We start from the raw sequence: 12,147 nt of genomic DNA, 5'->3' as shown, positions 1-12,147 counted from the left end.
CTTCATTGAACTTCGCCTATCTGGTACTCCAGCCACAAACATTTGACGGTGAAACATCTCAAAATGTAAAAATGGCAATGGAGCACCTGCTGGTCAAATTTTGTCTCCTCTATTCTGGCATATGTAAAAATGGCAGTTTCAAAATCCTAAAGGAGAAAACTCTCTGGTTCTCTCTATTCCCATCAGAGAGCAAGGTCTTCAGGGTGTTTTGCTGAGAAAGATCACCCAACCCATTGGCTCTATCATCATCATCCCAGGATTTCATCAATGGCAATTCCCACAGGTACGCTTCCGCCTTTGGTTATTCATGATGAATAACCAAAGGCGGAAGCGTACCTGTGGGAATTGCCATTGATGAAATCCTGGGATGATGATGATAGAGCCAATGGGTTGGGTGATCTTCCTCAGCAAAATACTCTGAAGACCTTGCTCTCTGATGGGAATAGAGAGAACCAGAGAGTTTTCTCCTGTAGGGTTTTGAAACTGAATAGTCTTATTGTGTTTGCCTTGGGGACCATTACCCCTATATATAACTATTATTAGTTATATCCAAATTGCAGTATTTCAAATTCAGCCCCTCATTAAATTAGAAACTGTCTGGTATCTACGCTATTAATTTTCATAACTAGTATGCTTTTTAGCCATAAACTATTATATATTATTTGACCCCTAGTTTATTGGCTAATTATATAATGACTCTAACACACTTTATTAATTAATTACATATGTGACCCATAAATCTTACCGTTCGAGTTTTCTATGCCCACACTCATTCATATATATAAAATAATAAATTTAAAAATTATATTTATTATAATTAATATAGTAAAATAATTATTATTATATAATAATAAAATTAGAAAAATATTAGAATCATATTTTTTATAGAGAGAAGATTGTAATTTATAGTATTTTTAAAAATATTAAATATATTGAATATACACATATATATAAATTTTTAAAATAACAATAGTATTACTAACAGGAAGCAGGAATACGGTAGATATCAAGAACATAAACTCGTATATATCCTTAAATTTTAATTTAAAAAAAAACTCTTATCTACCTCCAATTAAAACGAATTTTCTTCGTTCAAATTAAAATGAGTTTAAATAGATATCAAGGTATACGAATTGCGTTTCTATCCTGTCGTCTAAATGACAAGAGTATCCAAAATAATTACTTTATACTAAGATTTTGTACCTTCTTAACTAAAATACAATACTCCCTCAAAAAAAGTACTATAGACTGAATATAAACATTGACCCAAGAGACTCCTCCTCTAGTAATTAAGAAGTTGTTGTTGGAATATTTTTTTATATTCCAACATTATTATTAATGTGAGGAAAAATATTTGTATATTAATTATATTAGTTATGTATTAATTAATTAAGAAACTTAATTGATTAATGATTAAATTAAATAATAAGACTAATTAAATTTTAAATTATGATAGTTAATTAAATTAATTAGTTAATATGAGTTTAAATATAAATAAATGTAAATATGACCTGTAACACCCCGTTTTTCAAAGCGAGGGTATATTTTTTTTTTTAAAAGTAATTAAAGACAACAAAGAATTAAATCCGGAAATGCCTTTGGATAGATAATTGAGTCATTATAATTTACAAGCAGCGGAAAAGTTTCTCCAATTATAAATCCAAAATATTTACACAACATCAAATGGTACATGGAACCCATTCGAATAAGAAGTCAAACTGACAATATTAGTATAAGTACAGTTTTCCAAACTAAAAATACTCCAATCCAAAAAGAAAGACACCTAGTCCCTATACATCATCCTAATCTGATCATCCTACCAAAAAGCTATACACCCTGAGTATCTCCACGCGCCCCGTGAGATCCTCCTAACGTAACTGCAGTCACGCGTTCCCATCTCCATTCCCGTCCGTAGGGTACGAACTGGTAGGACCGTCCTGACTCTCATCTGAGGGCAAAGCCCAGATTTCCACAATAATTGTAAAGGGTCACCAACCAAAAAATAACAGTTAACACATAGCAATTAAGTTTTTAAATGCTCAAAATAACTTTTCAATTAAGCATGCACCTTAACAGGATTTTCAATATGCTAAAAGTTCATTCAATACTTTGCCAATTAAAATGAAAGTAAAATGAGGTTCTCAATCTCCTAATTAACACATAACAAATCAAGACATGGATAAGTTAATGAAGAATCAATCATCTAACTCAAACTGAGGATTTTCGCTGGGCCAATCGATTGGGGTGAAGGTTTTTAATGAAAACAGAATCCTGGGATAAATCAATCGATTTGGCAATCGATTGACAGGATAACCGAGCCCCTGACTTAATACCAATCGATTTCCAAATCGATTTCCTGAAGGTTTTTAGTGAAATTTTGAACTCTGGCTTGATTCAATCGATTGGGCAATCGATTTCGTAAATGATTTTCGAAAACTGATTACAAAATCGATTGGCTAATCGATTTTGTCCATTTGGCCAAGTCCCTATTTACTATCCAATCGATTGGGAAATCGATTTCCCTGATCGTTTTTCCAAAAATTCATGAATTAACACAAGTCATTCTTAATCAAGTCCACAACCTAACACTTAGCAATTCCTACGCGATTACCACGGCAAAATGGGATTTCGAAAACCATCACACTTACACACAATAATTAACACATAACACTTAGCACCTTCAACTCGATTACCACGATAAATCAAAATTCAAAACACTCAAACATAGACTCAAATCAAATACGACTCGCGTGCCAAGCACCCTAATGCAATGCGTATATGCCAAAATGCATTGACTCGGAATTCCAAACCAAAACCCTCCTCGAAGGGCCGTAAATCATAATTGTACCGCCTATCGCAGGCCAAAGTACCAATTACCGAGGTGCCACCTATCACGGGTCAGCACGATTTACTAAAATGCGTAAATCATAAACGTACCACCTATCACGGGTCAGTACAGTTTACCAAGGTGTCACCTATCACGGGTCAACACGATTTACTAAAAAAAAAAAGCGTGAACCGTAAACGTACCGCCTATCGCAGACCAGTACTGTTTACCGAGGTGCCACCTATCACGGGTCAGCACAATTCACCAAAAACGTAAATCGTAAACGTGCCACCTATCACGGGTCAGCACAGTTTACCAAGGTGTCACTTATCACGGGTTTTCAAAACAAAATATTAAGTAACCGAGACATTAAGAGATTCCCCATTCTTAACGCCCAGTTAACTTAAACGATTTTTCTTTAAAACAAAATATTAAGTAACCGAGACATTAAGAGATTCCCCATTCTTAACGCCCAGTTAACTTAAACGATTTTTCTTTAAAACAAAATATTAAGTAACCGAGACATTAAGAGATTCCCCATTCTTAACGCCCAGTTAACTTAAACGATTTTTCTTTAAAACAAAATATTAAGTAACCGAGACATTAAGAGATTCCCCCTCCTTAACGTCCAGTTAACTTAAACGGTTTTCAAAACAAAATATTAAGTAACCGAGACATTAAGAGATTCCCCATTCTTAACGCCCAGTTTACTTAAACGGTTTTCAAAACAAAATATTAAGTAACCGAGACATTAAGAGATTCCCCATTCTTAACGCCCAGTTAACTTAAACGATTTTTCACAAACAAACGCACATTAAGTAAACGAGACATTAAGAGATTCCCCATTCTTAATACTCATTTAACTTAATGGTTTTCAAATTTCACACAACACAAACTCAACAAATTCTCACATCAAAACATATCAATTCATTTATTCACAAATCCAACCATACACATATCAAATTTCATCAATATCAATTAAGAGCATGTCAAAAACAACGAACACAAATCGACACAATCCACTACTCAAAACACACAAATTTCATTTACTCGTAATCATACACAATGACTTCAAATTCATTTACCACGAAACATTCATCAATATAAACAAAACCTAACTCTAAGGTTTTACCCATAACGCATTAGTTTCGTTTTTCCCCAAATCGATACATTAAACCATAACAAATTCCTTCCCACACAACCACAGATAATTCCCTAATGCAACTAGAAGTTTGGAAGGAGCCCTTACCTTAGCGTTAGCTTTAACGTGATTTATCGGTACCGCGAGTAAAGCCGGTAAAATCTTCGCTCGTAACGTCGCCTCCAAATTGGTCCTCTAGCACCGTAGCGTGGTAGTGAGCAACTTTCCCTTCTAACTCTTCGCGAAATGAAGCTTAGATCTAGAAGAAACGGAGGGGTTTGTGTTTGGATCTCAAATACCGTTTTTCTTTGTTTTCGAATCAAAGAGGAAGAGTGGAGTTGCGAAATCCTTGTTCTAACTCTCACCCAACCTTGGGTTACTAGTTTTGAAGAAAGGAAAGCGACGAAAATGAAAATGGGAGAAAGGAGGGAAATTGGCCGCGGGAGAGGAAGAAGACGATGGAAAAGTTGAATTTTCCTTCCTTTCTTTTTCTTTCCTTTGTTTTTCCTTTCTTCATTTTTCCTTCTTTCCTTTATATACTCTTTTCTTTTCCTTTTCCTTCCTTCTAGTTTTCCTTTCTTTTTCCCCCCAAACAAACACATATAAACATAAATATATATTTATATATCTATATATATTACTTACTTTTAACAAATATCTCCAAAATATTATTAACTTTGGCTAAAAAGCCTCCGAGCCAAAATCCAAAATACACAAAAACACATAAAGCACACTTTAAAATTACGGGCCTTACATGACCCTTTTAGAATAATCAAAACCTTATCAACTCGTATATTAGTTATGACCGTCAATATATCTAAAACAACACATATTGTCCAGTTTAAGGGAGAATCACAAGTTAACGGATGTATATTTTTTTTTTAATGTATTTCAGCATTATCGTCGAGAGACTTTAAATACATATACATCTAAATATTATTAATGCCTTTGATCAATCAACATCCCATATATCCTAATTTACATACATGATCAATCATATGTCTGGTTTCCGCATTAAAGTATGATTATATCTCTAATTTTAGTATTGAGCATGTCTTATGTGTAATTAATAAATTAATTCCAACAATTACTATATTTTACCAATGGTGTTTGTCACAAAGTGGTAGATGAATTGGACCTTTAACCATTTGGTAAGGATTCGATCCATTGCTCGTGTGTTTAAAAAAACATGTTATGATATATCAATCTTTTAAATAACTCTCAATTATCTCGATAAATTAATTTATGCAATTGAATGTAGAAGATACATTTATTTAAAAAAAGAAAGTTACTATATTTTGAAGTTAATATCACATTTTAACCCAAATTTTGAATACGTGATGTACTTTGTAAGTCTTTTCATTATATTTTTATTGGTTTAGTAAATTAATTTTCAATGTAAAATGAATTTCTTCATTCATACTTCAAATCCTGAATAAGACTCATTCCAACATGCATGAGATCATTCATTCATACGTGAGTCAAGTTCTGGTAATATGCAGCTCATCACTCACGTGTGTGGGGTAGGGGGAGCTATTAGCATTATGGTTTGGCTTCTGTTTCTGATTTAATGATCTCTACTTCCTTTTCATTTCTCCTAGCTTGCAATGTTGTACAACAAAAAAGTTACTTTTACTTTCCACAAGTGACTAACAATTGAATAAAAATATTTCTCCCCTCATAGTAACAACAATTTATTTGATTTGTTTTACTCTATGTTTGATTTTAATATTTGGATCAGATGATATTTTACTTAAAAATCGATACAAATCACACCGAAAACACCCCACAATTTTCCCAAATGTAACTTGATTAAAATTCATTAAAATTTATAAACTTATATTTTAAAACACCTAGTATTATAGTAGAAGACTATTCACATAATCAGATTTTGGCCACGTTACACATGTTCCCCCAGGCATCGCGCACACATGGAGGCTTTTGATACTTTTAGATGTTGAGGCTGGACTGGGGCCATAAGCTATGACAAGGGTTGAAACTGAAACAGTCAAACACAAACCTTTCTAAATACTTGTAATCATTGGAGAAGTTAAGTACGTATATAAATAATATATGGTAAGCTACTTAAGCATCAAGGGGTGGTGGCGCAGTTGGCTAGCGCGTAGGTCTCATAGCTAAGAGTTATCCTGAGGTCGAGAGTTCGAGCCTCTCTCACCCCAACAATTAATATTTTTTTTAATGAGTAAATTTTTTTTTTGGCAGGTTTATTGAGTAAGTTGATTTAGGAGATACTATATATTTATAACAATTACACCTTCTATAAACGACCAATTGCCATGATTGACAACGGTATTAGCGCTAAAAGGTTCAAATAATTTCCCCTTGAATGTAGGGATAGTTGTTGAAATTGAATAGCAAGAGACACAAGCAAACGATAGCGGAAATCGTTTTAAAATTTGGACTTTGTGTATTTTTTTTGTAAGTTTGTAACCATTTAAATTCTTCAAACATTACTATTTTATGTATATATATGCATAACTTTGGACTCACACATACACATTAAATCCAAAGTGAGAAAAATGAAAAAGAAACAAAATTTACAACTCAACCTTTTATCTTTTCTCACAAATTTTAGCGAGTCCTGTTCACACTCTTGCTTCTTGGGATGAACTTGCCAATGCCATTACTACGGCTTTTCTCATTGGTAATAGATGAGTTTAATGAATCTCTTTTAGGAAAACTCAAATCAGTGTGATTTAGTTTCAATTGTTCACCTCCCTTTTGGGGAACTTGTTGTGTAACTTCACGTGTTAACTCTATAGGGTTGTCTGAATCAAGTAGGAAATCTTCCAAGGTTGCTAGGGACTTCAACTGCTTTCCAAGAGATGCAATTGTTTTTTGGCACTCAGCAAACTTGCTAGTAGCCAATGCAAGTTCTTTATCCTGAAAAAGAATATGCTAAGTCTATTATGGAAAACAAGTATAAATTGGTTAATGCAAACATGCAAAATGATTAATCATAATAATCGGCTACTATTAATAGTGTCCCTGAACGTGTAGTCTAATAGTATGGGTTGGGACGCCAATGAGTTTAAAGAATAAGGACCACTGGCCAGGGTTCGAGTCCTGGTGCTAACAAATTCTCCTTCCTCCTAACAAATTTGACAATCGACCATGAATATAATATTTTTCTGTAAGTGTTAACACACAGAAAAGTCGTTCCACCCAACAAAAAAAGGATTGAAGAATCATGTTTGTGCATGTTGCACTTGACAATTTTTATCATAAAAAAAGTAATGCTGGAGGGTAAGCTAGCTAGCATGTTTCTACATTACAAAATACTTCATTAAAGAATGCGTACAAAATTAGAGCTCCAAATAAGCATTAGGAAACTGACCTGTTTTGACTTCAAATCACGATTAACATTTTCCTTGAGCAAAGTATCGGCGTCTTGCTGAACTTGAGCTTCATGCTTCATTCGTGAAAGCTCGTCCTCCAACTTCTTGCTCTTGATCAAATTCACAGCAGACAAAGCTCGCTCTTTCTGAATCTGTTCTTCCAATGAATGGATTTTTGAAATCAGTTCTTCTACCTCAGTTTGAACAAGTTTGAGTTTTGAATCAACTATCTCCTTCTTTGTTCTTGTTTCTTTTAGTTCTTCATATGCTTCTTGATTTGATTTTTTTGCAAGAGATAACTGAGTTTGAAGTTCTTCTACCTTCAACTCTGCTGCCCTTATCCGACTCTCTGATGTCTCGAGCTGCATTTGGCACTCAGTCAAACTAATTTCTATCTCGTGTTTATCTGCCACCATTTTCTCCAGTTGCTTTTCCAATTCCGTGTTCTTCTGAATCATAGCTTCCACTTCAGCTTCCACTGTAACCTGACCAACGATAGATTGATCTGATGCTAGTCCTCCTTTAGCATAACGGCTTCCACTTTCTGTATCTGGCAAGGCAGCAAGCCTTTCCATCTCAAGGAAATCATCCATGAGATTGATCTCGATTGAAGTGGCAGTATGATTTTTTCCAGTAGTCTTTTTATTCTTGAATTGATCAAGTTCTGTAATTAAAGCAGACGAACATGAGTCAGAACAGCTTGGTTCACATTCATTCATCTCCCATCCACCTAATTTATGCACATCACTTTCAACTGCAAGTAGCCTCTCCCCACTATCTGACATGCTATCTGTGAAGGACTCAACATAAACTGAAGATGCTGTCAAAGACCTGTTATCATTCACATTAAATGTTTTACGAGTCATCGCTTTCAGTCTACGGCACTCAGCTTCAAGCTTAGCAACTTTCTTGATGCTCTCCAAGTGTTGCTTACTAGCTGTCTCAGCAGCTTGGGTACTCAAATCCCTCTCTGCAATCCTGAATTCTAGTTCCTCAAGTCGAGATTGTAGCTCAAGTTGAAGACCCAAATTCTTCTTTTCCACAGCCTCAAGTCTCCTGTGAAGATCGGAACGAATAGATGCTGCAGCATCTGCTTTTGATGTTTGAAGTTGAGTTTCAAGCTCAGCAACTTTCCTCTCAAGTTCTGATCTTCTGGATTCCCGGTCATTAGAATCATTTGCAACAGCTTCATGGATCTTTTGTTCTTGCACTTCTCTAGCTTGGCGAAGCTGCCTCATACACTCTTTGAGTGCCCCGTCAAGATGACTAACTCGGTCTTCCAGACCTGAATTCTTCTGCCTCGCAGCATCGAGTTGCTGTTTTAAAGACAACACTTCATTTTCAGCCTTCTCCCAGCCTAAATAAAATGAAATACACATATCGAATCATTTGGGTTAAACTTCCATGAAGTCTATTAACGTAGAAGTTTGTGATGATAAAAAGAGTATTTAAGGTAGCACTACTTCCAGTCCAGATACATATGCATGGAAAGTTCCACACTTTAAATACCTGAGACGGCTTCTTCAGCAACTTTAGAATGCTGCTTTACCAAGTCTTCTTTGGCACTAATATCTAGCAGAGCTTTGGCTAATTCGTTCGTAAGAGTCTTCACATCAGTAACTTCTTTATAATTTTTGGGTGTATTAACTTCTTCATTTGGTGCAGCCTTCGAAGTGACCTCTGGTGATAGAGTAGCTTGGCTTGGATATAACTTCACAATTACAAAATTGGGGATATAAAATCAGATTCATCACAATATTGACGTGCAGACCAAGCAGAATCATTACAACAAAATCCTGAATGCTAAGAAAAGAAACAAGACCATGAAAAAGTGCAGACCGAGCAATAACTATTGTTTTCATGTTTCCTAGACATTTACGAACTATCTCCAGTTACAGCAGGAACAAGGAGATCTATTATAACAATCTTCTGTTAATAGAGATGTAATTAGGAAGAGAACCAGTTAGTTACTCTCTTGTTCTCTATATATAAGAATGTATCTCCTTGATGTAAACACACTTTCTTATTCTATCAATACATTCCATATACAATTTGTGTATTTTCTCTCTTGCATGGATTCTGCCGTGTTTCTTAACATCCTGTTTGCCATGTCAACAACACGATAAACAAAAACTCCTTTTCTAATTTCCACATTTAGACCTTGATTGATGTGAATTTCAAAAAGTCACCACTCATATTGTCACCCTCTAATTCTATTTTATTTTTTTCATTTTCACTCAAGAAAATAGCCATAACATAACCCTGATAATCTAGTACACCAGTTATAAGAGCTAGATATCCACACAAGACTGAAATGTGAAAGAAGATAAGACAGAAATGGAACCGAACAGTGCGACAGTAAGTAGAAATATAACTTAAAACCAATCTAATATATATCATCATATATGCAATAAAAATTGAGGGAAAACATAGTCAATTAAATTACAGATATACCACCTGTTCATCAGAGAACCTTTCTGAATGTGAAGATATTGAGCCGGAACTCTCCGTTTCACCCGGACTTTTCTCCGATGACTTCCTTCGCCATAACCAACTCCTTCGGTCCATCTACAACACAACCAAAAACCACCACTACCAGTACCTCCTTTACTCCCTCACAATGATTTCACCTACAGCATCATCAAATCAAAACAGAACCTCATAAGTACTCGATCTTCAAAAAACTTACACAGCAAATAAGTCTCAAATCTCAATTGACAAAATGAAAACAAACAAAAAAAGAAAGGAAAAACAGGATATCATGAAATTTAAAAATAGAAAAAAATATAAAATAAAAAATAAAAACAGAAGGTGGGGTTAGTTATGAACTTTGCTTAGAATTCAATTCAATTCTATCTACCTCCATTTTTAACTTGAAGTAAAGCTTCCCAAATAAGGATAGTGCTTTGAATAGAAACTTGAAAGGGATCACCGCTACTCTTTATTGTTATTAAATATTAGCACACGTCAAAATAAATAAAAAAATAATAATAATAAAAATGAAGAAATTGAAAGAGGGTTTGAAAAATTGAAATGGTTGAATTGCTTTTACTTTACACACAAAATTGTAACAACTTATCTGACAGAAATACACCTACCATACCCGAATTGAAAGAAAAAATAAAAATGTGAAGTGAAGCGAGAGAGGAAGAGAGTGACCTAGTTCAATATAATAGTACCTTGCAGTGCGTGGAAAATGCATTGCAAGAGGATGGAGATCGGAGAGGAATGTCAGAGGAATTTTTCAGTGTTTACATCGGAAGATTCATTTATTCGATCGTAATAATTATTTCATTCACAAATGAGTATTATTTAACACGTTTCTTAGTGATAGAAAATATATATTAAATTAAATTAATTAATTAAAAAATAAAAAGAATAATGTGTGTGAGAGAGAGAGAGAGAGATGAGGATAGCATGAGTAGGACCATGTGAAGGGGGAGAAAAAAAACAAGTAAAAAGTGCAAGGCTAGTTTTTATTATTATTATTATTATCTTTTTAATTTTTGTTTGTGTGTTGTGGTTGGTTTTAGTTTGCAGAAGAGATGAGATGACATTTGGTGGAGATAAAATTAAATTACATTACATTGAGAGAGACTGAAGTTGTTTGTTTTCTTTGATGACTTGTTTGCGTGTGTTTGTTTCTTTCTTTTCAAATCAGGACCGCGTTATTCCCGCCCATTGTGCTACTGGGATTTCACTAAAAAAAACCCTAATAAAAACTTGTTGAAAAGGTAAAAATGCTAAAAAGGTAAAAATGCACAGGTGGAAATCGCATATCCCATGTTAATTTTTTAAAATAAATATTTTATGAGTTTAAATAGTTAATACGAAAATATAAAAAATAAAGTGATATTTTAATATTTATAAAATTGAAAACTATTCTATGTATATGAGTTTTGCAACGTGAAATTTCAACAAATTTTAAATTTATACATTAATATAATTTATATTTCAATAAATAATATATAATTTAATACATGTGTAGAAAAAAATTAATGCAATAGTGGATATTAATTAATTTGTTTTAATAACTTTTTTTTTCTTATGAAATGCTTCTAGTAATATTGAAAAGCATTTGGATATAATATTTAATAAACATTTTTCCTCTTATATTATATATATGGGAACCTTATTATAGAGTATATATATTCCTACTATTTATCTATTTTTATTTAAAGTTTATACATGATGACTATACCTCTGTCACCGTTTTATTTATTTTAGTTTGCTACCCTTAAAGTCAAATTACATGTGACTTTTTGTAATGAATCTCTTCATTGAGATATGGAAAAGAATTAGCAAATATTTTGTTTTAGTTAGACAAGGACGTCACCTAGTTTGAATATAAAAAAAAAAGGCCATTCTTATAAGTTAGGAGCAGCAAAAATAAACAAATGCACAATAATTTGATCGATTTAGGTTGTGTTGTCTTATTGTCAAGCTGTTAATAATACACTGATGTTAATTATTTGAGTTAAATTAATTGACTACACACATTTCTAAACCAATTTAAATAAAACGAGTATAACACAATAATATATATATATATATATATATGAATCAAAATAAAATAAAAGTTCAATATCATATATTCAAAATTAACATAAAGTCTTACAAACATATATGAAATGCAAAATAGATAAACCGTTTCTAAATGAGAGTACTTTAGAGTATTTAATAATCGTAAAAAAATTGTCTTACTAACATAAAAACTCAAACAATTTAAGAAAATCACTCCACCTAATTGCAAAAACTTCATCCTCATCAACAAAATAGTTTTTAATCTCCACCTACAAACAATAAAAAGTAAAATAATA

General features: G+C 33.2%; 1 protein-coding gene and 1 non-coding gene across 4 annotated transcripts; one reads left to right on the top strand and one right to left on the bottom strand.

The window, feature by feature from the left end:
• The first annotated feature begins 6,064 nt into the window (after nucleotides 1–6,064).
• On the top strand, nucleotides 6,065–6,148 carry TRNAM-CAU (transfer RNA methionine (anticodon CAU)). The gene is given in 2 exon segments: nucleotides 6,065–6,102; nucleotides 6,113–6,148. It is a non-coding gene; the product is annotated as a tRNA-Met (tRNA).
• A 225-nt stretch (nucleotides 6,149–6,373) lies between these two features.
• LOC101502469 (filament-like plant protein) lies at nucleotides 6,374–10,663 on the bottom strand. 3 transcript variants are annotated; one of them, XM_073370240.1, is made up of 6 exons: nucleotides 10,507–10,626; nucleotides 10,188–10,266; nucleotides 9,785–9,957; nucleotides 8,837–9,038; nucleotides 7,327–8,684; nucleotides 6,374–6,872 (listed from the first exon to the last, which is right to left on the bottom strand). In XM_073370240.1, exons 3-6 carry the CDS (start codon nucleotides 9,893–9,895, stop codon nucleotides 6,561–6,563), a joined length of 1,983 nt encoding a protein of 660 aa, XP_073226341.1. In that variant the 5' UTR covers nucleotides 9,896–9,957; nucleotides 10,188–10,266; nucleotides 10,507–10,626; the 3' UTR covers nucleotides 6,374–6,560. The 3 variants fall into 3 exon arrangements, with proteins under 3 accessions (XP_073226341.1, XP_004503890.1, XP_004503891.1); XM_004503833.4 differs by lacking the exon at nucleotides 10,188–10,266 and having other exon boundaries at nucleotides 10,507–10,663; XM_004503834.4 differs by lacking the exon at nucleotides 10,188–10,266 and having other exon boundaries at nucleotides 10,487–10,636.
• Between the last annotated feature and the right edge of the window lie 1,484 nt (nucleotides 10,664–12,147).

Source organism: Cicer arietinum, chromosome 6 (genome assembly GCF_000331145.2).
Source record: "Cicer arietinum cultivar CDC Frontier isolate Library 1 chromosome 6, Cicar.CDCFrontier_v2.0, whole genome shotgun sequence".
NCBI classification, from domain to species: Eukaryota; Viridiplantae; Streptophyta; class Magnoliopsida; order Fabales; family Fabaceae; genus Cicer; species Cicer arietinum.
Note: the sequence above shows the minus strand (reverse complement) of the source record. Positions and strands in the feature narration are given on the sequence as shown.

Bases quoted from the DNA above. Each gene is read 5' to 3' on its own strand.
- LOC101502469 (XM_004503833.4), bottom strand. From the start codon at position 9,895: ATGGACCGAAGGAGTTGGTTATGGCGAAGGAAGTCATCGGAGAAAAGT. The intron at 9,039-9,784 runs GTGGTATATCTG...GTAATTGTGAAG, and splicing joins AAAGGTTCTCTGATGAACAG to TTATATCCAAGCCAAGCTAC. The intron at 6,873-7,326 runs GTCAGTTTCCTA...ATTCTTTTTCAG, and splicing joins GTGATTTGAAGTCAAAACAG to GATAAAGAACTTGCATTGGC.